The sequence below is a fragment of the Pelecanus crispus genome, chromosome 1 (assembly GCF_030463565.1).
Source record: "Pelecanus crispus isolate bPelCri1 chromosome 1, bPelCri1.pri, whole genome shotgun sequence".
NCBI classification, from domain to species: Eukaryota; Metazoa; Chordata; class Aves; order Pelecaniformes; family Pelecanidae; genus Pelecanus; species Pelecanus crispus.
The window spans coordinates 75,670,302-75,697,095 of NC_134643.1; the positions used below are offsets into that span (position 1 = coordinate 75,670,302).

Below are 26,794 nucleotides of genomic sequence, written 5' to 3' on the forward strand. Positions count from 1 at the left end.
ATACATTGTTGGAGGTTCACCTGTTGCAAAAGCAGAACACAAATGCTTCCATGTAAACTTCTACTAATCTCTGCCAATCTAAGATTAATGCAACCTTTGCAGTCACAGGAACGGCTAGCAATTTCCAAAGATGTTTATTGCTGCCTATTTTCCAGTTTATTTTCACTAGTATCTTCACTGGATATTGTAAGAGAGTGTTTCTTTTCATCAGTGCTTAAGCAAAAGAGTAAAACCTAAGACAAAATACTAGTTCTTTTGAGAAATTTCCACAGCTAATTCTGGTCATATTTTATTAAGTGTACACTGTGTATAAGCTGACCTCTCTGGTACTAAGTCTCATTCTGTTACTTGCAAGGAAGAAAGTTCTACTTTTTATTTAAGTGAATAATAGCTGCGATGAAAAATAATAAACTTGCACATAAAGACTTAAAATAAAACGTGTTCTGGAAGTGAGATTTCCAGAACAATTTAGTCTTCTGAACAAGTGATCCCATTTTCACTGAAAATAACCTGTGAAGGTAAATGCAATTTGTTGATGGAGATCTTCTGAAATTCTTGCTAATCATTCAATATTCTGACCAGCTTCTTTAGAGAATAAATATGTGCTGAAATCAGGAGAATCAGGCTTATAATTAATATCTTGTAGACAGTCAGAAATTCTCCATTTAGTCACTGAAAATATAACCGTGCATCCCTGTTCTGTTCTATGGGCCTTCCTAATCCCAGGTTTTCTCCTTTGAAGATGATGTTTTGGCTGATTTGGGGTACCTGTGATTTATATATCATCTAACCTTTTCACATTGCTAACTCCTTTTGTGATAACAGTATCTTGATTCGTATAGGCTTGAGGTGAATTTGAACCTATAATGTAAAGAATTCCTTATTTTATGAATCTGATTCCTAAATAATCAAGGAAAACTGATGTCATGATAAAGTTGTGTAAAACTGGGTTGACAGACAGGGCAGCTGGCCGAGTATGCACGTGCTCCTTCCAAATTTTTAAATTTTTCTTTAACGTAAGGCGTGGATGGAAGGAGGAAAGTACCTTACATTTCTATGAATGACGCAGACATGCTTCCTAATTAATATGTGATACTGATGAAAGAAACAAAATGGTCATATTATAACTGTTGCTAATATTAATAGCCATGAACAGCACCATGATGTACTACATCAACTACTCAAGAAGGCAGTCGGTGGTCAGGTATATTGGATGTTGCAGCATAGCATCATTGTAACATCTTCTTTCGGCCCTCTATTTTTAAAAGTTTCCTTGAACCTTAAGTGATGAGATGCTATGTAATGTTTGGATAACAGAAATGTAATACCAAAATGTATTCAGAATAGCTTTATATAAATGTGTAAGTGCAGCTTCCAGTAGTCAAAGATACTGTAAGGAAGTTTGGATGCTTTTCACATGGACCAGTGTTACATGTCAGAAAGTAGCTTTTGCCTGCTTGTATCTTGTACAGTACAAATAAGCTCTCAGCGTCATTCCTGTTTATAATATCATTTGCATGTGATTTTCACTCTTACTTCACATAATTGAATTTATTCAGGCAATTTTTCAAATATGTCGTCTCCACACGTGTACATCTGAAGATTAAAAAACTTAAATCAAGAAATTTTATGTAACTCTTGAGTATGTTGAAATATGTATACTGTAAGTGTGGACACTCATAGACCAGAGTAGAAGGGAGGAAGAAAAATAAGAAAACTCTCCAAAATATACGGTAATTTTTTTTTTAATGTGTATGAATATATATTAAAAAAAAAAAAAAAAAAAGGATGAAGTGTGACTCTTATAACCAAATACCCTGTCTTTGTGTTCAGCCCCTGTCTGTGCTCAAGGTCTCTAGGTGCTCAATAGGAGCTTTTTAATTATTTTTCCCTGTTTGATGTTGCTAAGTATAATGAATGGATTGCAGAGAACTTTTTGTTAGAAACCTTCTGTACATCAGCTCAGTGCTAGTAGGCACAGTGATACCTGGCTGGATCGCATCCTGAGACTCACTCTTGATAAATTTAAGGTCAGAAAAAGACAGATTTTGTGAAATCATGCTCTGTTAGTCAACCAACACTTCCTCATCACAAAGTAGGCTTACATTCTTTCCAGCCAAAGTGGAGAAAATTGTGTCTTTCTTCTTTGGGTTGGGCAATTCTGTGGGTTTTTCAGCATCACTTCATGATGACTGAAAACTACAGGGAATACTGAGAAATCAGTGATTCAAAGAGGAGCTTGGAGAAGAAAGGCTAATTCCATCAAAAGTTACTCATCCTCTGCTGATGGTGGGTAGTTGTCTATGACTGTAGAAGAATAGATGTGTTTTGGGTTGTTTGGGGTTGTGTTTTTTTTTTTTGTGAACATGACATACAACAGTGCATGAAATTAATTGTTAAGTTGTTAAGGAAAATAGATAGTGGACTTAATCAGCTACAGGAATATGATGTCTTTAAAAAAATGGCATAAGAGAATGAGAATGAACTGTCTTAAAGCTAATAAAGATCATGTGTATTACTCAACAATTTAGGTAAGTGATAAGAAAGGGGAGGAAAATCAGCATTTCTGTACAGTTTGCTTACTGTGTAATTCTTAATCAGGAGTGTCACAGCATCCCTTGATATCATCCTACCACAAAGGTCTTTTCGTAGTAGGCAATGTATGCTACTGACTGCAGTTTAAAGGAACAGAAGAAAGAATAACTGATCTGCAGAGTGAGAACAACTGTGAATCTGTCATAAATTAGAATTTACTGGGTTTTTTGCATCACTCAACTACAGTCTAAACTGGCTTTGGTGTGTGGGGTCTATGTGCATATTAAGTCTTGTTTAAGCTCTGCTTGAATGAGCTTTAGAATAGGACTTAAATGATAAAATGACATCATGCTGCTCCCCTGAGCAGAACATGATGTTACCATTTGAGGTGTACTAAGAACCAGAAGAGTGAACAGAGAATTCGTTCTTGGGAGCCCTTGGATGCTGAATGTGCTCTGCCATTGCCTTGCTTTGGAACCTGGCAAGTCAGTTCATGTCACTTCCTAATTTGCCCTATATGCAATATCACAAAGGGATTTTGTGGGGATTAATTAACAATTTTTTGAGTAGGTCTAACACGTTACGTCTATGTATCAGTTATGTGGATTGACTTTTGTGATATTCATTTCTATTAATCTGATATATTTGGCATCTCTGATCAAACACCATCCTCTGTTTGAAGTGCATAAGATCCAAATAAGATTGATTCCTACTCTGTAATCATCTTCTGTGGAACTGACTTTCTGTGAACGTATTTATTCTGTGCTAATAAACACAGAATATATGTATTTTTTTAATTATTATTATTTCCTGTGTGATCTTTCCTCCAAAGTTGAGAAAACTACTTTGGTTTATACCAGAATCCCAAATTCTATTTCACTAAAATTGTGGAACAGTCGTTGATAAAAGGAAAGTCAAGTTATAAAAGACATAGAGAGAAGAGCAGGTGAAATAAATTTTAGAGGGAAAATAGGTCTTTTAATAACTGTTAAAGAGGACAAAAACAGTTACTGCTTGGAGAAATCCTGTAAATTATTGTTTGTGTAGCCATTACTTAAGAAGTGGGAGAGAGTAAATAGTAGGCAAAGTAATTGGTGAAGTCTATAAAACAGGTGAAAGAATAGAGAACTTAGATAAAAGCAGATCCATGAGTCCCACGTGCTAGATGATACACATTTCAAAAATAGTCAAACATATTTCTGAACTAATAGAGTTAATTTTGAAAAATTCATATTCTAAATGTGGTATCTTATGCTACAGTTAACTCCAGTGGAGACAATGGGGCTATTTCTCAAGTAGCTATTCCATTGTAATAAAGTGATGTTTTCTGGCCCTTCTAGAACATGAGAACTTCCAGAAGATTGCTTTCAGAAAAAGAAATAGTGATACTAGTCTCTATGGAGGCAAAGATGATTTTGACAGTTATCATCCTGTAAGTTTAGTTGTAATCTTTTGAAAAGCAAGAGAACAAACACACAGTAAAAGTAAATGAATAGATGTGAAATGTGAAGGCTCATGAACAATATGGAACATATATAAAGCAGAACCTGATTATTTAAAAAAATTAGCCACACACCTACCCTTCATGTAGGATATGTGCAAGATTCCTGATATGAAATACGTGGGCTAAGATCTTCAAAAGTATGAAGAACAAATAATTCCAAAAGAGTTGATTATTGGAAGTTGCATGGTATTCAGTCCATAAGTATGCATGCGTTGCGAGGTGCTTCCTTTATACAGTGTTTCATGCATCTCATTTGAATGTTTCAGGTAAAGTAACTATAAAAAAAGAAAAACAGTAATGCATTAAGTTGTTGAGAGGAAGGTAGAATGGTGTTGTACAATATGTTTTTATTTAACTGCTAGAAAGAGGCAGAGTTGCTGAATGTCAGAAAAAGATAGGTACCTTCTTTCAAAAGCCACAATGGCAGAGATTGTCAGAGGAATTCCTTCAGTAGAAATGAGGAAAAAATTCCTAGGGCAATACACTCTGCACAAGTGTCCTTCATTATAGTACCTTTTTGCTTTCCCTGGCCTGTCAGAGCCTCCTAGTTATGTAGCAACATCTCTCTCCTGCGTTATTCTGAGGTGGCTGGAAAAAAACATGAGCTGAAAGGAATACGGTTATGGTAGTCCTTTGCCTGCTGTAAGCTCTCTGGTTCTTGGTACGGGATTCATAGGTCAGTGAGCGCCTGTAGCAACATTTTAGAAATACAGAGAAATAAATACGTTGTTATAGAAGTTTGAACAAGTGAATTACAATACACTCATTAAAGTTGCCAGTGGTGCACCAGAGAGAATTGAACCGTAATATGAAAGGAATCAGGGGGAGACTGCATGGCAGGAGATAATCAAATGTAAAATTACAAACTGATACAGCCGGATAAAATAATCCAAAACACAGATAATCAATGGGAGTAAGGCACTTGGAAAACAGTAATGCTGAAAAAGATTGAGGTGTGTTAAAACAAATTAGATATGAGCTTGTCACGCAGCAAGGCAGCAAAAAAGGTGGTAACAAGGAGGTAATTGTCCTTCTTCTCATAACTCTGCTAAGATTACATGTGAAATAATGTCTTCAATTCTGGCCACGTTAGAGAACTCAGCAAATTGGAGGGATTTCAGATGCAAGCAACAAATGATTAAAGAGTTGTAGAGCTGATTTGTGAGGGAAGACTGAAAGATGAAAGGCTAAATATGGGCCAGTAATAACAAAGTAAATATATGCCAACTCTGCAAGAAGACGTGGATGGTACAAGCTCTAACATGGAAAAGGAATAGTCCAGAGTGCTGGAAGAAGCGGCTGCGCAAGAAGAGTTTGGGGCTGAAAGGAAGCAAATATGAGGCAAAGTTTCAGAGCAATGAGGGCTGGGGTTTTTTTACCGTGTAGAATATTCATAGGGGGAATGGGGAACCTCGGTGTCTGTCTGAGACATTTTACTAGCCCAAATGAAACAACAGGGGACCACGCCAGAGGGCCGAGCGCGCTGTTTTGTTACGTATCTGCTTTAGGTACTTGGCGGAATCACACTGCCTCAGGCTGAGCCTGAGCACAGGCCCTTATGGGTGCGGGATATTTTCTTTTCTTTTGTTCCCCAATTTGGAGGGTTGTTCTCTCCAGACAAGGTAGCCTCCACATCATCCTCAACAGAGGACACGGTTTTGACCAAATCGTGTGTGGCTTGTCTTTACTCTCCTCTCAGCCACCCAGACAAAGGAATGAGGTGAAGTATGTCTGGTACGATTTTCTGTAGGCTACCAGAGAACAGATGAGGTGATCTTAAATACCTTTCCCATCTCAAAACTGTGGTGAATCGTAATATGAAAGCTGGGTAGCTGGGAACAGCCCTGGAGCCACTGCTAGCCTTTGGCCTTCCTTTTGTTATATCACTAAATTCTGTTCAGGCGGTCCTCTCCTGTTCTCTCAAGGAGTCAGCACAGACAATGGGTTTGTTTCATAGTAAGAAAGCTGGCGATGAAACTGGTTTTGACACTTAACATAAGTTTTATAACACAGCACCAGAGTTGTTGTATGTGGTTAGTAAGCTTGTATTTTTACAAAGATAATCATTTTATACCGCATGTTTTCCAAACTATTAGAAGGATTTATTGTATGCTGAAGACTCCACCAAGCTGTTTTGATAAGTAGTCTTATTTTTTGTTTAGCAAGGTCTTAAGGGTGATCTTTACTCCCCCAGGGAAGAGATCATAAAAGTCTTAAAAGTGCTTTTGCAGACTTTTATTTATTATTTTTAAGCATGAAGATTACTAGCATGAAGATAACAAGGCTGTTATAGTACAACATGTTCTTTGTTTTTGCAGGTTATAGCTAACATATTAGGAGTTCTCAAAATACCAGTTTTGTTTGTTAAGTATTTTGAGAGCAAATAGATGTAATCCTATAGTACATTCTTAAAATGAGTTTTGCTGGAGAAAGAAGCAGTAGGAGAGATCTGGTCTGAGGATGGGTGTCAGGAATTATGTCACTAACCATATTTACCCAATACAAAGTAGTCGTTCCTATTTTACTATATTTAAGATCTATATTCTGTAGAAAGATTTGCAATTTACTTTTATATATGGGGGAACACTTTGTTGCAAGAAGTGTGACAAAGAGGTGGGCTAAAAATAAAAACCAAAATCTGTAGCACAAAAGAAAAAAAATTAAAAAAAAAACCCAAAACAAAACCTGTTAGACATCTGATATAAAAAGGTTCTAAAATTTCACTCACAGCATTTCCTCATGTATTTTTTTACTACAAACAGATCCACAGTTTGCATATAATTCTTTGATTTGTAGTAAATCAAGTAGAAATGGTGGGATAAGCAGTAAGAAATACTAAACTTGTGCTGTATGTTTGGGGATGGGCTGGAATGCAGAACAGCCAGAGGAGAAGAAATGTTTGTCTTAAAGCATCGGTTATCAGATTGTGCTCTGTACTGTAGATAGTCTGATAATGGTCTGTTGAAGAAGTGCAGAGGGTCAGCCAGTTGCACTGTGCTGGTTCCAACTCTTCGTTTTCAGGGACTTATAATGAAATCAGTGGGAATTAAATGAATATATATTATTGTGCATTTTCAAAAATCCCACTAGGCACTTCCTTTTATCTTTAGATACTTTAAATCCTTGAAAAATCTGCTCCTATGTTCTGTAAATCATAGAGGATAAAGTTAGAAATCAATGCAAAACATATTATAAGTTATTCCTTTTGTGTGAACGCAACTGAACAGTTTCTTATAACTCATCTCCAAACTTTGGAAAAGCTTGAAATTTTCTCTTGCTCATGCAGTTATGGCAGCAGTCTGAGTATCATGGTATTTGGAAAAAATCAAAGTACATTTCAGTGTTACTGTCAGATATTGCGTGGTGGCGCTTGATATATGGGAGAGTTCCCAGTTTCTGGTTTCAGATGATTGGGCTGTAGTGCACCACAGAGTAATGTAAGAGCTCAGTATTTATCTCATCAATAAAAATGAAAATACAGCCGCCATGAGGCTTTCGTCCAATAATCTCTAGGCTTTTAACATCAATTATATAAAATGCCCTAAGGTGCAGAAAATATTTGTTATTGTCTCAGTTTTACATATGGAGGAAAAAGGTAGAAGAAAGGAAAGTGTCTGATGTAGCAGAGTTCATAAAGCAGATGGTCTTCTTTTTAAGGTTCAAATAATTTTCAGCCAGGTTCATAGATGTCAAACACTTGAAATACCTGTTAGTCTTCCCATTGAAACCTCTGCCAGTATATCTTCTGCTTCATCAAAAAGAGGTCATTAATTAGATACAGCACTTGACGTCAAATAAATACACCCTGAAGGACAAGAGATAGTAATCATTGCCAAAAAAAAAAAAAAAAAAATCCAGTACCAAGAAAAGTATTAACATTTTAGAGGGAGAGCTAGATATGGGCAGGATTCTGTAAGTCTGATAATTGGCAATACTTCCAAAATATTGGATCATGGAGTCCCAAATACATCATCTCAGCAAAGCCAAAACAAAATTTGACTTGAATCTATTTTGCTTGACTGTAGCATGATCATAGTAAAAAGAAAAAAAATGCACATCTCTGTTTACTGTCTTTAGTTCACCTAATTCAGGTAAAATTCTTACTTCTCTGCCATGATGACCTCTTCAGCTGACTCTTCAGATCCATTCATCAACTTCTTCACTCTCCATTTCATTTCAGTTCCTTGTCATCATTAAAATGACAATCCTAGAAAAAAAATCAATCTGTATAAGAATAGCTGTCAGTTTGCTTGGATCTAATTGCAGAACCATAGGATGTACATCTTTCTAAGTTTGTTTATGCGACATCCTTTGATATTTCTTTTATCCCTCCTTGGATTATGTGTTCTTGTCAGTTCTTACTTCCTAAAGGTGTATTTATCCTCTTCCACTTTTTTTTTCCCCCCTCTATGCCCTTTTACATAGTCTCCTTTGTTCTCACTGTATCCTCCACTGTTTCTTTTAAGTCTCCTTGGGATCATTCCTTTCCACCACTGATGAACAACTTTGCTCCATGAAGGAAACCGAGAGACAAAAGACCTATTTAAATGTAAGATAGAAGCAAAGAAATTCTAACATGTAAAAAGAACGGTGTCCAATGGGAAGCCTTGTGGAATATGTGTTTCATCTTCCGGAAGGTGCCAGGTTGACAGCCACCATAAACTGCACAGGTTTATGGTAATATCTGCCCTATAGCCCCTGTGACATAGCATGTAGAAGGGATTTTCCAGATCACTTAACTGATTTGAAGATACAGTTCCCATTGAAAGATGATGGTACTTCTGCTTCTAAAGTAAGTTAATTACATTAATTAAGGCAACGATTGTAAATGGAAGGTTAAGCAAATGCTTTGTGAATAATGTGTGTATGTTTTGTTTCTTTTAAACCTTAAAAAATATTGGAAATGTCAACTTTGGTTTTTCTTGTAATTGCTGGTGGACCTCCTGTGAGCATCGGGAGTGTTTTTATAGCTTTCAGATTTTTACTTGAAGTATCTATGCTGTTGAATCTGAAACATAGATATTAATTTCCTAAAAGTTTATTAGGTAAATAAATAGCAAACAGTACTAAACTGCTTAAGAATCGTTTGTCTTCAGAAGCGTGAAGTATTCTGTTTTCTGATTGTCTCTTACATCATACAGTTACCAGCTTCCTGGTCACTATGGAGACTATAAAATAGATAGTCTGCTAATGCAGAAAGCAGAGCAAAAAATTTGCTTTCGTATTTTCTTTACACATTCTAAAAGAGCCCATACTTTGGTATGGGCAAAATTCCAGCTTTGAAAAAAGAACCTGTTAGGTTGCTTTTAGGCTCACAAGCTTCTTAAAATCAGATGATACCAGTTCTTGCTCTAGAGACAGAAGTATTTTATTCCAGGTGTTTTTGGCTGCAAAGCCAGAGGCTTGATTCTCATAATTTTTTTTTTTTTTTTCCTGCAGATGCAGCCTTCTTGCATGCCATATGGTGGTAATTAACAGTTTCAGACTTAGTTCTGAGTTTTCTTCTGCTTTGATTATTGGTTGGTTTGGGACAAAATTTTAATGCCACAGAAACAGAGTTGTCTGAGTTTAACTGCAGATAGGAATAACATGCATCTCTAGATGAGGAAGGAGAAGATGACATCTAGTTAGAGCACTAAGAGATATTTTGGACATCTCACCAAGTACAACCTGTTTCTTTTCATTAAGTGTTTCACTGTCCCTCTGTAGAACTGAAATAGGCCTCGGTTGGACCCTGGAAATGGAGAGAGACCATTTGAAAGATACAAATGGAATGAATAGTTTCTTTTAAGAGCAAAGTGTTTGCGCTTTTTATGAGAGCAAGGGTAACATTGTGTAATCTTTAAAAAAGATATTGCTCAGTGAGGGTAAGTCCATTGTCCAGTGACATGACTTTTCCTGTCAATCACAAAGGTGACAAGGGGGCTAGATTAAGTAAAGCTTGCCCAAGATTAACAAAGGAAGATTATTGACCTCATCCTGAAAGGGCAGAAGCCTGTTTTATCATTAAACCTTGGAAGAGGTATTTCCTCCATAGGTGGAAAGCTGTTTGGCAATATAGAGGCAACTTTCTTGTAAATGAACAAGTCTACCTGTGGATTCTAGCTTGGAACAGAAGCAGAAGACTTGAAACGTGGGCCAGTCCTTTTTTTTTGTTGCTGTTGTTATGGGGGAAAGAAGGGCCTAGGGTGTTTGATTCAGCAGGATCTGTGTAGGTCCTTGTCTGTCTTTCCGAAGTGGGAAGAGCAAGAAGCAGCAGCATCAGGTGTTGGTGAGTACAATCCCAGCTCAGAGTTGGATGAAATGTTGTGCCAGCACACATTAGCAGAGCAGTTCGCAATGCAAATGGACAATAGAGCCCCATCCATGAAGCAGCTGCTGACTGCATAAAACTGTTACCAGGATTAACAGTGCCAGAGGCGGGAATGTAATCAAACTTGAACAGGTGAAATGGTTACACGGCTGCAAGAGACTGTTCTCTTGTGAAAGGGTGTCTGTTTTTCCACCGTTTTGGTGACTGAGAGATAGGTCTTGTGTGTGGCTTGATGGACTTCAGTTTAGAATGTCAGTAGTAGATATTTAGGTTTTTTAATACCACGCTTCACAGGGTTGTTGCTTTTCTCTCCGTTAACTGAAAAAAGTCATGTGAATTTGTCCTTTCAAAAAAAGGAACCTGCTAAATCTCACTTGTTGGGAGGGAACTTCCTTCTCAGGGGATTAATTTTAAACTGTTGCTGACATATCTTTCTTACCATTAAGGATTTCTCTTGAGTGTTTTCAGGGGGATAGTTAAACTCTCATACATAGTATCAGAAGGGTTTCTTTGCTAGAAGTTTTTTAGCTTTATGTAACCGTTGACATGAGTAGGTTTTATGCGGAAGTATCCTTTCTTTTTATCTGGTTAAAGTAAAAATCCAGAACCATTGAAAATTCTTTTTCACTTTCCCCAGTAATGACATAAGAAAGAACAAAATAAAACAGAGGGACATAAAGCGAAAGCCAAGATAACAGTTGGGCATTTCAGGTTGTGGTTCTGAATGACAGAATAAAAAGATCGTGGACAAGTGGGGAGGGCAAATTCTCGAGCTGCTGTGCTGGAGGTTACATGCAGAACTCTCATCAACAGCAGTAGCTGATGTGTGCACTCATCCGCCGGTATGGAAAGGAGAGGATTCCTCTTAGACTGCAAATCACGCAATGAATGTGTGATTGCTACAGATCTTTTTGAATGAATAATTCACTGGTGTACTGTAATTTAGCCCACTGAGATGTGATTGCAGCTGTTCCCCTACTGTATATGTGTTTTGATTAAGTGGAGTGTATCTTAAACCCCACAAGTGTATAAATAGCCCATGTATGTGATATGCAAACACTGCATACATGCACACATAACAAGAGCAGTCTAAGGAAACATTTTGTTTTGGGGACGATTACTTAGATGTATATTTTAATATATAGTTTATGTTTTAAAAAAATCTGTGTAGAGCACTCCCTTTTCCTTTCTTGTCCAGCTGTGAAGTCCTCCTAGCTGTGATACCATATAAATGCTTTCAGCGAATATCGTAGTATCAGGGCGTCTCTGTGTTATTAATGAGGTTATCATTCCAAGACCTTTCCAATATAAGAAATTACTTCTTTTGTGCCTATTTTACAGGTAGGAAACTGAAATGCAGAAACAAAAGTGCCTTTTTCCATGGTTACACAGGACATGTAAAAGAACAAGGAATTGAGTATCCAGAGTCCTTTCATGATGCTTTACCCACAAACTACTCTCGTCCTCTCCCCTTCCTTTCCGCAGAAAAAGAGGCAGGGAAATTTTAGTGGTTTTGAAAATACTCGTGGGTTCCATTTGAATGCCAAGCAATCCGTGATTTTGAAAATCACCTTGTATTACCTTACGTATAATTCAGTCTTGTGTTCTTATGCTTCTTCTCTTACAACAAACTTGTCGTATACTCAGGATATATTTGTACATATAAAAACACTTGCCTGTACCGGAAATGTACATGGAAGCAGCAATGATGATTCCTGAGGTTTAGGCAGCTGTTGCAAGTACTTTTTGTCTGTGACCAATGTGTGACATACACAGAAACACAAACGAATGTCTTTGGGGCCCACTTTGGAATAAAACCAAGAAACTAGTTCCTGGTAAAATTGGGAATGATACTGTTCCTACACATAATTTGATGGTACCGGTGGATTTAAGAACTGTAAGTAAGGATGGTATTTGGCTTATCTGTCTTCAAAGTGTGAAGAAGAAAGCAGCTTTCAAGATACTTCCCCTTTTGGTCTTGTCTGTAGGAAAAAAATTACGACTTGGTGATAATAGGTTTGAATGTTAGATAAAATCTGAACTGATGCTGAAGTTAACTTTTGCTCATCTAGATCAGTGTTAAAAACCAGTTTATTCAGGTCTGTATATGTGAAAAAAAATTACATTCGAATCCAACTAATTTTTGAAGTCCAGTGTTAGCAACTAGTAATTTTCCAAGTGCAGAACAAAAACGGAGGGAGTTGCAAGAAAAAAAAAGGGGCATTTCTGTTGACTAGAGTCGGAAAATTTTTTAGGGCTTGGTCAAAAGCTCACTGACGTCAGTAGAAAGTCTCTCATTAACATCACTGGGTTTGGCTTTTGGGGCATATGATGGCCCAGATTGTAATCTCAGTTAAATCCGATTCTGTTAGGGAATTTATTCACTAGTATAACACACTCAAGCTGCTCAAAACTGTTTGCACTAAAAGTTTTCTTAACCAAAGGTAATCTTTTTGCCAAAATGAAGTAGTCTGTGAAAACAAATACATACTTTACTTCATATCTTCCGTGTTGCTTTATTCAAATTCTGTTGAGATTGTTTTTAGCAATTTATGTTCTATTTATGAAAAGACACATTTTTTTCTGAAATACTGGGGTTTATTAAACCAGGGACACCAAAAATTACTCAGGAAAAAAAGAAGATAAAATTGTAACAGAAATCACTAAAACCAGTGTATGTGTCACTTTCATACCCTATAAAATGAAAACAGTTTAAAAATTATTAAGACTTTTTCAACCAAGTCTGTAACTGAGATCACAAGATGGTCCCTGACTTTTTTAGAAATAATTTTCATTAAACATCTGGAATACAGAAATGTAAGGAAATAAGATAATGAAAAAGAAAAAAAAACAACTCTGGAGAATCTGATCACAATAAAAACTGTTCATGTTTGCAGCAATATATTATGCAGTGTATGCACTCTGCAGCATGCTTCGTTCGGACACATTGACCTAAGTTTTGCAAGGTATAGATAGCATATGTTAGCAGCGGGAAAAAAGGCTTTCAGAGGTGTGTACAGAAGGGTAGAGTATGAAAGAGACATAAAAGGGGAAAGGAATATATGCAGAGAACACTGCTTTATGTTGGAGGAGGCGTGGAGGAGAAGACTCTCACGTTAATGAAGGCAAGCTTGAAGATGTTGGAACCAGTTTTGGTTTCCATTAAAATTAATGAGTAGATCTCTATGGACTCTCACGTGAGGAGGATTGTGTGTATGTTCCAGGAAGTCACAGAATTTTGCCATTGTGCTGCCAGTGAAAGTCATTAGGACCACCTTTGTGAAAAATATTGTCTCTACAAGAAATGAAGGTATGAGATGGAAGAGGAGAATAGAAAGAGAATTAGAAAATAGAAAACAATTGCTTTATCGCTTATAGATGGGAGAACTACGTGAACTATGTGAGTTCAAATAAGTTATATAGCGAAAGGCATTTAATATTTGGTTACTATTTCATTTCTTACAACAGCTAGCCATCAAGGCATTAAGTACTTTATAAAGTCAGGAAATTAATGGTCCCTGTAAAAATTGAAGATTTTTTCGAAAGCAAGCTGTAAAAGAATGAACAATTAAAGGTAATCAATACCATTGTTATTAGGAAACCTATGAGTACAACATTCCTCAATTAAGGAAAAACTATTTTATGTTTCTCTCTTGCAAGCTGATCTTTGTTCACTTCAGCCTGTAATCTTGGTTTGTGCTTTATGGATAGGCTTTGTTCTGGGTGTTTTTTGAAGCATTGCATGCCTTTTTAAAGGTTTCCACAGAAGAACAAACAGCAATGAACTCAAAGAACAAAGGATTGTTCTTTCTTTCCATCTTTATCTTTTTTTTTCTTCTTTAAGAAAAGAGAGAAATGTTTCATCTCATTTTTCTCCCCTTTCAGGAAGTTGATGGCAATAAAGTGATGTCTTCATTTGCCCCGCACAACTCATCTACCTCACCCTTGAAGGCAGAAGAAGGTGGGCGTCAGAGTGGAGAATCATTGTCCAGCACAGCCCTGGGAACCCCTGAAAGGCGCAAAGGGAGCCTAGCGGATGTTGTAGACACCCTTAAGCAAAGAAAAATGGAAGAGCTCATCAAAAATGAGCCAGAAGGTAAGGCCTGGGAAACTGGCCAAAATTTTCTGTTTTCTTTTCTTTTCTCCAGATTCTTTGGATACGTATACTTTTTAATCTTCCCATTTTCTGCTCCGTTGCTTTTTCTTGCTAGCAAAATCGAAGTAAAGAACTCATAGTTCTTGTCTACATTAGAGATAAATTTCAGCAATATCCCATTATAGCTAACATTTTTAGCTTTTCCCAAGTGAGAGCCTTTGTCTGACATAACGGTCTTTTTGTCACAGTGGCAATAGACACAGCAACCTCCTCAACATGGGCACAGTGAACACTGTAGTTTTAACAGCCTGGGGGTCATTTACACCACTACTCCCCTCTCCCCCATTTCTAGAGCAAAAAGCAGTGTTATCAGCAATGTCAACTTTTTTGTGAAGTTATCTACTAAGCATGTCATTATCTGAAAAGTAAGAAGTTAAATTCGGAATTCATAAAAGTTTTTGTCTGGAGCATGTCCTATTATGTCATCCTTTATTTATCTGTAGTGCAGGTACTATACAAACAGACACAGTAGAGGCTTTCTCTGCCTTATGTCTGACCAGCAAGTTTCAATCTTGGCATATAGGTATCATCTCTGGAGAATCAGTTTCTTTTTTGAGACTGTATGTCCAGTTAGTGACGATGCCACTTGTGCTCTGTGGGCTGAGACTAAGACTGAACATTTCACCTCTGAGAAGCCATAGAACAGTTTTCCTTTAAGTAAGATTTTCAATTCCTCCCTATTTGGGGCAGAGTCAAACCGCTGACTGGAAGGTGAAGTTCTCGCTATGTTTTCCATAGGTACCAGCATGCATATTTACGGCTACATTTCCAGGGGACTGTGAGCCAGTTGATGTGTGAAGATACTGAGCCTTATTCCCTAATGCATAGTAATGAGACTTCACTTTTCATTGACATCCAGCTATCCTGTTGTAGAAGTCTATTTCAAATGTTTAAAAGCATGGCCCTCAGACCCCACCTCAGTGTTGAAGCATGAATTTACAGCACCTACAAGAAAATGTTAGGACAACCTGCATATTGGAATGAAAATACAATGCAAACACAGCCACAGTGTCACATACATGAGCATGACAGGATCATAAATTAGTCTTCTCTTCTTGACTGGAGCACAGAGTAAGGGTCTGCTGGGAAACAAATTCTTTGTCTAAGCATTTTTTGGAATATTATGTATAATCATAGCATTTCATTTTGCATTTATGTTGACTTAATGGTCAATGCTATGACCTACCTTGTGCCTTTAAATGGAAAAGATCTTTCCTGTGTATGGTATGGGGTGCGGGGAAAGGAGACTAGACTTTTATATAAAAGAGAGGAAAAAGCAGGAGATTCTGGGCAATGTGTAAACACTCTGTTGAGTATGAGGTTGTACAAGCTGCACAGGCTCCATTAAGGAAAGGCCACAGATAGGCATGAGAATGGTTACAGAGCCTGTGCATTATCTCAGCTCTACTAAAATGAAAATATACAGTACAAAAAAAAAAGATCTACAGCTTTGTGAAGAGATTGGGAGAGAGAGGAGGGGGAGCAGCTGAATGTTGGGCTTTGCAAATGCATGCAACAGAAAATCTTTTCTTCCCTCTAGCCATTGTTCTATTGTCTTTCAAAGGCCATTAAAATGAACAGCAGGTTGTGATGAAAATTTCATTAAGCCCTAGTTAAATCATTATGAGGGTGCCATATTCATGTCTCTGCTTACTCCCCATCCAGGAAAAAATGAATAGGAAAGGGGTTTTTTTCCCCTTTCTCCTTAAAAGCAAACTAACAAAAGTTCAGAAGTTAGAAGAGAATGGGAAATGGGACATGAAACAAAAGGAGGCCAGAGAGGTGAGCTGGCTAGGAAGAAAATTAGACTTGCATAAGCGCACTGAAAGGTGGTTCAGGGACAAATACATCATTTTGACAAGTCTCCCTCCCCCTTCCCTTCAGCCAACATGATTGTTTTTAGAGTGGCTAATTAAAAAATATATATTTCTGGGTGCAGATGGCAAGACTGTTCTTAGAGAACCTCCACAAATATGAATCTCTTTGCCTAAAAGAAGCATGTACTACTGCAAGCACAATGTCTTCTCTGTTTGAACTCCAGCAGAAAATCTACTTATTGTCATGTCTTCTTCACGTAATGCTAAAGTAAAGTTGTCAGTCGTCACTGGTTGCTAATCAGGTAATTAGCATATTAATCACAGAATCATAGAATACCAGGTTGGAAGGGACCTCAAGGATCATCTGGTCCGACCTTGCTTGGCAAAAACATGGTCTAGACAAGATGGCCTGGCACCCTGTCCAGCTGAATCTTAAGTGCCCAATGTTCGGGAATCCACCAATTCCCTAGGGAGATTATTCCAATGGCTGATTGTTCTCATTGTGAAAAATGTTCCTCTTGTGTACAATTGAAATCGCCCCAGGAGTAACTTGTACCCACTACCCCTCATCTTCTCTGTGTGATTCCTTGCAAAAAGGGAGTCGTCATTTTCTTTGTAGCCACCCTTTAAATACTGGAATGTGGTGATAAGGTCTCCCCTAAGCCTTTTTTTTGTCAAGGCTGAACAAACCCAGTTCTCTCAGCTTTTCCTCATATGGCAGGCTTCCCAGTCCTTTGATCATCTTTGTGGCCCTTCTCTGGACCCTCTCCAGCCTGTTCACACCTTTTTTGCATAGCAGGGACCAAAACTGAACACAGTGTTCCAGGTGTGGCCTGATAAGCACTGAGCAGAGTGGGATAACGACTTCTTTATCTCTGCTGGTGATGCCCTTGGTGATGCAACCCAGCATCCTGTTGGCTTTCTTTGCCACAGCAGCACACTGTTCACTCATATTGAGTGTGTTGTCCACCAGCACCCCCAGGTCCCTTTGGGTAGCATCCCAGCCTGTGCTGCACTCCTGGGTTATGTTTTTCCCAGATGCAAGACCTTACATTTGTCCTTATTGAACTTCATAAGGTTCTTGTTAGCTCACTCTTCCAGCCTATCCAGGTCAAATTAATTTCCCCGTGAATAAGATAAGTTACAAGTGGGAATCTTTGGTAGTACATGTAGGTAACAGTTCAACAATGCATGATCACTGTGTATTTCAGTAATAATTTTTAGTCTTGCTAGTTTTGTGGAGCTTTGCAGGAGAAGACCAAAAATCTTGGTTAAGCCTTGCTGCATTATGTCAACTACAATAATATAATACTTTATTTCCCTTTGGGAAGAAAGGGAGACATTTGCACCAGTAGCTGAGGTTTAATTAAATCAATTTCCTGTGAATCTTTCAAAGACCAGATACGAGCCAGATTCCCATTTCTCTATGTACTCAAAAGTTTATATATTATTTAACTTGTACAATGGGTTGTGTTTACTCTGTTTTTATTGTTTGAAATTGTCTTCTGAATTACTGTGGGAAATGTGCTTTTGAAGCATTTTTTCAAATGGCCCGTTTCTTCAAAACTGCAAAAAAGAGGAGGTCTGGGTAGACAACTTTAGGTCTTGATCCAAACCTCATATCAGTCAGGGAAAGGATTTCTCTTTTCTTAAATGGGTTTTAAGGACAAGTGAGATATTCCAAAATATTGATAACAGGTCTGGCTCGTTTTAAGAAGCTTTAGTGATATAAGGTAAATGGTTTTGTTAAATTATGTTTGTTAGGAAGTAAGAGTTAATACTTGATACATTTTGTCAGTAAAGGACAAGGATTTTTACAGTGTTATGAAGCATACAGCTCAGAGTGCATGAATAGCACACCTGTATCTATGCATGTATGTAAGCACATCCATGTACCCCCACATGTGCTGACAAGGGAAGCATCACTGTTCATATAAATGGTTTCCATGTTGATTTGTTGTATATATGCCTGTGGCTAATGTCCCCTGTAGGAAGCCATGCTACCTACTCATTCCTAAGAAATTTCTAAAAGCTTGTCACTTTCTTTTCCTCCTTGCATATGTGTGTGGTTTTGGTTTTCATAGGGGTTTGTACTTAGCCCTAAAGCTCCATGCTCTTCCCCCCCCCCCCCCCCCTCCAAACTTGCCATTTTACTCTTGCTGTATGAAAGTATGTGATTGACAATGAGTCATGCTGACACAGAGACACAGAGTGTTTCAGTGAAGCTAAAACTTGTGGAATTTTACTCATTGCTAATACAGTGCTCCTTTTTCTTCTCTCAAATTCTGCAGAAAATCCTTACATGCAGCTTTAGTATTAGGCCCCCAAAGGCATAAACCTATTACTGAAGTCACACAATGTTATTTTACATGAAACATTCTGTCCTTTCTAACTTGAACTTCAGAAGAGGAGTCAGTCCCCTTTTATTCCTGGTATACAATAATGAAGATAATGGAGTGGGTTTGGAGAAGCCTTATATACAGTGACAGACCTCAAGCCCTTGCCCTGAGGGTCGTCTGCCGACCATGGGATTCCTTTTGCAGCTAAAATCATTAGGCGAATGAGATACAGGCATGTTTTTCTTCTGTTTTCTTAAGGCATCAGAGGATGGCAGAGACTCTCTGTCTGTCTGTTCTCTTCATTTGTAGAAATGAAATGGAAATCTCTTTGAAGTCACTGAGCTTGACACAGGTTCATGAAAGCAAAGACCAAAGCAGCCACTTAGCTTTTTCTTGCACTATTAATGGGATTAGATTGCTGTATTTTAATTTACGGCCTGTGCTTGTGGAAAATTAAATCTCTGAAATCTGTGTAGCCTTTCCTCTGAACGAATGGCTTGGCTTCTGGAAAAAAAAATTGGCAAACAAGTAAATTCTCTCCTATTTTTAGAATAAGCCAGAGTACTCATGGGCTCTTTTCATCTCCTAACTTTTAAATAAGAATCGATCTTCTTTTTCCATTTTGGCAGTATATGTTTGTAACAGGTTATGTATCTGTCTGTTTATCTTTAAAACTTACACACTGTATCTTCTGAGGCCAGACCTATGTTATTGTACAGAATTTGTAGGAATTCTGGATAAAAGGGATCGTATGGACATCTACCTGACCACAGAGACTGCGTACGTGAGCGTGTGCACATGTGGGTACACTCGCTCATCTGCATGGCTCATTCTTCTATAATAAGGGCCTCTGAAACTCAATTCCGTTTGGCCGTTTAAATGAATACTTTGAATTTCATATACATACATGTACGTAGATACACATATATATAAAGTGCATGTATTAGATACATATATTTAGATATAAATATATATAAACACGCACATGCAAGGATTATGTATATATAGTATTTAATATTGTTCCTACTCCAAAATTTCGATCTACTAGTCCTTAGGTCTTCTGAGCGGGAACAATTAATCTCAAGTGTTTAGTAAGCAGGTAATATATATGTTTGCAGGGCTTTAACAGGCCATGTGAGTACTAGAGCCTCATGTATTATAGTATGCTGCAATACTGTAAGTAATTACTTTGTCGGAAAGAAAGGGATGGGAAAGGCCTCTCGGGCATGATTTTTGTCTTCTGAACATCCCCCAAAGGCTATTTGTGTTTGATGTTTAAGTTTACATTATAAATCACAACACCTGTTCTTGTGGTAATTTAAATGGCTGTTGTTTAAGCGGTTCTGTAGTCTATAAAAGTGAACCATATTGAATTCAGGCTCTCTAGTTGAAATAAGATCCCAGAATATCTCCTAATATTATCAAACTTTTAATCAACATATCTTGTAAAGAAATCAAGAGATCTCCCTCTTCTTAAGCCATAAATTCCAAAGCAGACCATTAATGGGCACAAGAAGGGAGGCCTTTGAAATGCAGACTCTTGGTTTTAAATCACATCTGATGAGATGGGAAGAGATGAAGTGAACAGATTCGGGAAAAGCCTAAGGATACTCTAATTGGTTGAGGTTTGAATTTCTTTTATTTGGTTCTTCACTGTCCCTTTGACAAAGTACGTGTTGAAGAGGCTTTGTAATGCTGTTCTACTGAAGGACAAACAGGGATACTTTGCAGTTGAGTACTTTTATGTTTTGTTCGTACACTCCTGCTGCTGTGGAAGGATGCTTCAAGTGTGTTGTGGTTCCATGTTCACCTATGCAGTCTGTCACCAGAGGATGTGTCTTTTCTTGTAGAGCAAGCCAGCATCAAATTTCCATGCACTTCTTTCAAAGACCCTGCCATATGGAATTGTGCATTCATATACTGCTGATAAAAATAAAAAATAATTTAAAAAAAATTTTAAAGATGAAGTTTAGGAAATAGGCCTATGTGAAGAGAAGGCACTGTTAAATGCTGCAGTGGCTTAAACCTTTATTAACAAGTGCTTTAACTCTAGAACAGAGGTAGCCTATTTTGAAGCCCTGCCAGCTCTTACTTGCTCAAAGTGAAGTTTATTTGTCACCTTCAAGTTTTTAAGTGTTTTCCTTCCTAATAGTTTAGCCTGATAGTCACAGTTTATTTCAGTGGACGTTTTCAAAATTTGCTTAGATTCCCTTCCAAGTCTCTCTTGCTTACATCCTCAAAGGTTTGTAGCTTTTGGGTTTTTCTTTTCTCTTTTGATAAAGGCATCTGAGGTGCTGATACAGCATCTTAAATATAGAAGAAAGCATTATGGTCAAGTGAGATTCACGAAACTTCTGCTTTTGGAGAGGAGATGCAGTCCCTCTCCCCCTCCCTGTTTGAGAATGAAAGTCTTCTCTGATGGATCTCCATAATTAAAATTTCCTTCCAGGGTACATTCGCTCCATAATATTGGACAAGCAGCAGCCAAAGCAAACTGCTTGATCTCTCACTTCCCATCTTTTACAGTGCAGCATATAAGTGGTTCACCAAGACCAAAATAATTATTTGGGCTCCTGTCTGCCCCTAATACCCCAGGTAAGCAGAGTCTTCAATAGCTGTGATTCATTTCTGTAGGGGTTTTCAAAACTTGCTGCCACTCTTACCCCCAGATCATTTTGATGTGCCTGTTGCCCCCAGTGTGTTCCAGCTAGGTGAGTTTGCAGTCTGCCTTCATTTTTTGCTCTCTCTCTTCCTCCCCCTGCCCCAATTTCCCCCTCCCCTGGAAAAGCCATTAGCTTTCTGAGCTTCATTTCAGTCCTTGGATCACTGTTGTAGAAACCTCTGACCCAGACTGGTAATATACAAATATACATGAGGGAGTGTGCCAGCTCCTTCTGTATGCTTATGTGCCACAGCTTTTGGGGATGTCATTTATTCAAGAGTGAAGAGCGAGCCACCTGTTTCTCAGGCCTCTTGTCCCTCATATTAAAGGTTCAAGCCCTTTCTGAATAGTAACATCTTAATCTGGGCAACATACGCAACATTTATCTGAAACCTATTTGTTGAGCTAGCGGGGTTTGTGGGATTTTTTTTTCCCTCTCTCTTACCCCCGAGGCGCTTGTCACGACCGTGCATATTAAAATTAATCAGACCTCCCAGGCTTGTGTGACTGTGTGGTTTAACATGAAGAAGTGGATATCAAGCATTTGCCCTAATTAAATAGGCCTGCTTGGTTTTGTTCTAGTGGATACTTGGTCTTTTTTTTAATAAGAGCTGCTTATGGAGGAGGCACGGCCAGCTCTAGAGTTCGTCGAGAGCTCACTTCAAAGTTTTCCCCACCACCTGCGCCCAGGATGCTGAGACCTGAAGGGCTCCCCACGTTCTTTCTTAACAGCACAATTTGTGGGAAGTAAGTGGAGGGGGAAAGGGAAAATACGGCCAAATGAGCGAGAGCGCGATCAGGGAAGGAGAGGCGAGGAGCTGGGACGAGCATGTGGATTGGCTTTTTCAAGTTGATTAAGATGACCTATCATCCTGTCTGATTAGCTTTAGATCTCAGTCTGTGCCATGAGCTATTCACAAGGCTGTCTTGTGTCTTCTGTTTACCAGAAGCAAGGGAAAGCCTCTAGTATGGCAAGGAGCAACATTTGCAGCAACTCCCACTTGCTTGTTTAGCTAATGAAGTAGCCTTGTAAGAACACTCTTAAGTTTGAAGCTGTTGCTTGCTTTTATTAGTTAGATGTCTGTTTAACGTTGATATTTTTAAGGTGGTTTGGACGTTGCCAGTTTTACACAAAAGTATACATCTCCTGCATTGTAAATAAGCTGTACTGGGTTGACAGAACTCCTTTCATCATCTTTTCCTCTTACACAGTTTCACTGTATTGTGGTTTCTGCGTCGCCTCAGGAGAAAACATGCTATATGTGTGTGATTTCTATACCGTAATGTGTAAGTTCAAGAACTGCTCAAAACAGAGTAGAGGAGAGTTGGGGGGGAACCCTAAAACCTGTTAAATAGTAATTAAGGATTGATACCATTTAGCAGTTCAACAAGTTAATTTTAGCCAAAAATAGTAGAAAATTTGGAACAGTCAACATTTTTAGACAAAATGTTTCATTGGAAATGATATTTTTTGTTTTTAGATGTTTAAGATGATTAATCTGAAAGAGAAATGAAAACATTTCAATTAGGGTTAAATAAAACATTTTGGGTCAGGTGGAAACAGCTTTTCCCCTGACTTGGTTTGGCAGCTGAAATGAAAAAATTCAAACTAGTCAAACGAAAATGAGTTTCAAAACCTGGAAGGGTTTTGAGGGTGTTTTTGTATCTAATGACCTGAGGAGGACAAATGAGCAGTTGTTATAAAGACGCTTAAATACATCTGAATGTTATGCACTGTGGTTTTGAGGGTAAAATGTAATATTTTAGTCAGAAAAGCTTTCAAAATTTTATTTCCTCCAAATGTGCTAATTTTTATGTCTTCTGAAGCCTCAGTCAGAAAAGTTTTGCAGCACCTAGGGCATTTTATTTTGAAACAGATTTTGGAAGTTTATCGTACTTCATATGTTAGACATACTTGGCATATCTTTGCAGCTGAAACCTATGAGTCTATTCTAGAGGGCCTAAAAATCTGCAGTTGTTACACCCCCAGCATTTGATTTTGCTTTCTATTAAAGTTCTTGCAATCCAGTACGCAGGCAAAAAGCAAAGCTTTATTTATCTGTTTCCATAACAGTTCAAGTTGTTGAAGTAAAACCCAGCAGGTAGGACGATACTCCATTGATTTCAAAATTTATCGCACGTCCGTGCAACTAACTCGTTGCCATCTTTCTTTCTCTCTCTCTCTCAACGTATTATTGTTACTCCTGTTTTATTTTTCATTTCAAACCTTGGCACAACCCAAATGTAAAGAACCATATTGACACTGCCAAGCATCTGTCTGGTGCTTGACAGCATCATAGAAACCCTTCCACTGTTTCATCTGGGTTGCTATTGGTTATTTAGCAACACAATTGAAACGGTGCAGTGTGGGTGTATATGAAATGGAAAGAAAGGTTGAGGTGGGGGGAAGGAGCCCTGTGCAAGTAAATACGTCTTTCATCATATCTTTTGTTTGGTCTGTTTGCTGTGTGCTATTCAGTAGTCAATAGAAGTTGCTTGACGGTTCTGCAAAAGGGTAAGAAACCTTTTCTTAAACTTTTATTCTCCTGCATTTGTCACAGTCCAGAAAGTTTTCTGCTTTTGTTTTCTTGCCTCACTTTGTTGTCACCTGTCTGTTGTTGAAGGGTTTTTGTCGTTGCTGTTTAGCTGATGTGACGTAAGCTGATACTTAAGAAACGCTCCTTATTGAGCAGTGATCTTGTACAGGTGAAGTGGACGTTTTGAGAGCTTGTGAGAGGTTTACCATGGCAGTCTTTGGGGCAATAAAGTTCTTTCAAGCTTGTGTTTTAATTTATTTATTTAGCCAGGGGATGAAAGTAAAAAGTGAACAAAGAGAAAAATCAGTCTGTGCTTTCTGCTGAAGAATGCCCTGCTAGCACTTGTGCAACTCGGTAAGGCTTTCTGAGATGTTTAGCCTTGATTTAATTCGTATTTAAGATCTCTCCTCCCAGCACATTAATATAATGTCAATGTAGAATGCATTGCATGGTGTAATTACTGAAGAGAGCAGTAGTTGGGAAAACAGACGGTAATTGAACACATGGCTGTTTATTACAACAGGACAGTGCTCCTACGCTGGTATTTAGGGCATTAATAGGAAAGAATTGATTTGTTGTTTTAAGATGAATTCAATCACTGTTGCTTAGGCCTTTGTTTGTTCAGGCCGAGTTATGCTTTGTTTGTGTTATGTGCCCAAGAGGTTTACACACCACAGCGTGGCATTAGTCATGCAGAGGGCTTGGGAGCAGAGAGCCATTTAAATGAACAAAGGACATTTTTCTTTTTGGCTCTGTTTATCTTCCTCTCTAGTTTTGTTACCCTCTAATCTATCTCCATCTCTTTCTCCCTCTTTCTCCCCCCTCCTTTCCGCCCCAAACATTTTTGATCAATGCAGAGGTCCTCCCGCTTTCTTCCTTCCCCCTCCTCTTTATTCACCCTCCTGAAGACAAATGGAGCTCTGATTGACAGGTGGCAACACGGGGTTGTGGCACAGTGTAAATAGGAGTGGTTGCTCCCAAGTTTGTGCAAGGAAGAATTGTGGGGGGAGGAACGTTCAACTTGGAGGAAAATAATTAATTTCAAAGCGAGCAGAGCGGGAATGAGATGTACCACTGTATGTCTCAACTCTGGTGTTTTTGAAAGAGCGAATGCACGCACCTTTTGTGGCTCCTGCTGGCTTGCACTCTGGTTGGGCCCTGTGAAGGCCACATCCTGGGATTTAATGAGCCTTCTGCCCTCTTCTCCTTTTTACTGATGCGAGTCGGAGGGAGGAAGAGAGAACCATATGACTGAAGTTGAATTCCCGGTCTCCCCGTTGTGAGTAGTATGGTTTATATTTTAGGCTCATTGTGCTTGAGAGGAATCCCATCTTGATTTATTTCCAAGTGTGGGAGAGTTAATAGACACTTCAGAATGATGTGGGCCAAATTCTGCTCTCAGATGTAAGTTCACAACTCCCACTGAATATGGCAAGAGCTTTAAGAAGGCAACATTTGACCCAGTACAGGATTTGTAAAGAACCCAACATGAACTTTTTTTTTTTAATCCCTATACAGACAGGGGTTATGCCTGTTCCTAGAAAGAGCATTATTAAGAGAACTGAAAGGTAACAACAACATAAATCTGTGCAGTTATTAATTGCTAGAAACTTAGATTTCCTAGATGGTGAGATACTTGTCTCTAAGTAATACAGTGCACGATGAATTAGCACCCAGAGTTGCCTTTTGGAGGTATAGAAAGTACTACCTTATACAGCATAAGGAAGGAGAGCCACAGATGTGTGAGATGGAGAGCCAGATTCTTCCTGTCAGGGAGAAATAACATTTTAGGACACACGTTCACACACTGCAACATGCAGGGAAGGATATGAACCTCAGTTGCCCATCTGAGCCTTTTAGCCATAATTAATTAAATTATTGACTCTGAATAAATAACAGAAGCACAGGAGATAGAAGAGCATCTGAAGTCCAACAGTGTTTCTATCTGTGCCTGCAATTGGTTGTGTGTGGAACATGCTACTTGGCCATTAATCATAAATCTTTTCTAAATATCTAGGAAGTGTAATTGCGAAGGCCTATCCCATATGCCCAAGGGGAAGTTTCCTTCCCACCTCAAAAAAACCCCAAAACCAGTTATTGTATTGCTCTGCCAACAAGCAAGTATGATCATGGCTAAAGATTTATATAGCCCTGAAGTTACAACCAGTGTCCAAGTACTTTATCAGAAAGGAAAGTGTCTCTTCTGACTTGCAAGTGGTTATCCAAGTGTCCTGTTTTTCCAGTACAGTTTGGAATGTTGCATTAGTTTTGTACTGTAGATTAGCCCACACAATCTCAAGGTAAATAGTCTAGAGACAAAGGTCATGTGGAAGAAAAAAAAAAACCTCTCAGTTTTGTATGCATCCTTCTTTTCTGTTTTGCCCACAACACATACCTTATTTCAGTAACTGAGCGTCTTATCTCCCACAGAGTCAGGCACTGGGGGGGGGGAAGCCAAAAATTCAACAACTAAGCAGAAAAACGGTTTCAACTGTAGTCGTTACTGTGTATTCACTCAAATCCTGTAAGATCACTGTCTTGTTGCAAAGTGTAAAGCACATTAATGTGTTTTTGCTGGGATGTCTATACACTAGACTTAAATAAAGCAATGTATTTCCAAATAGTTCCTTTTCCTTGTATGTGAAATTAATATATGAAGATGAAACTAGAGGACAGCAGGCCTTCGCTAATGATTTTCAGCTGCAACAATTCTGGATTCCACACTGAGCTCATGTACAGCCTTAATCAGCAATGCTGTTTAACTAAATGTGGAGACATTTCACTGAAGATTATTTTATTTTAAGTCTTTTTTATGCATTTCCTCTTGCTGTGTCATCTAATTGATTCACAGCTCCTGTGAAGCTTTGCGGTATGGGACGCACATCCAGGCAAAATGCATTCTTCCTCTACAAGTTTGGCCAAGCCAATCTC

At 38.3% G+C, this 26,794-nt stretch overlaps 1 protein-coding gene across 8 annotated transcripts in view; it reads left to right on the forward strand.

The window, feature by feature from the left end:
• SOX5 (SRY-box transcription factor 5) overlaps window positions 1–26,794 on the forward strand; it is a 293,400-nt gene that overhangs the window by 58,589 nt on the left and 208,017 nt on the right. For all 8 annotated transcript variants that reach the window (XM_075709827.1, XM_075709845.1, XM_075709835.1 and 5 more), the window contains one exon: window positions 14,238–14,448. In XM_075709827.1, the coding sequence (XP_075565942.1) occupies window positions 14,238–14,448 (211 nt within the window). The remainder of the gene's footprint in view (window positions 1–14,237; window positions 14,449–26,794) is intronic.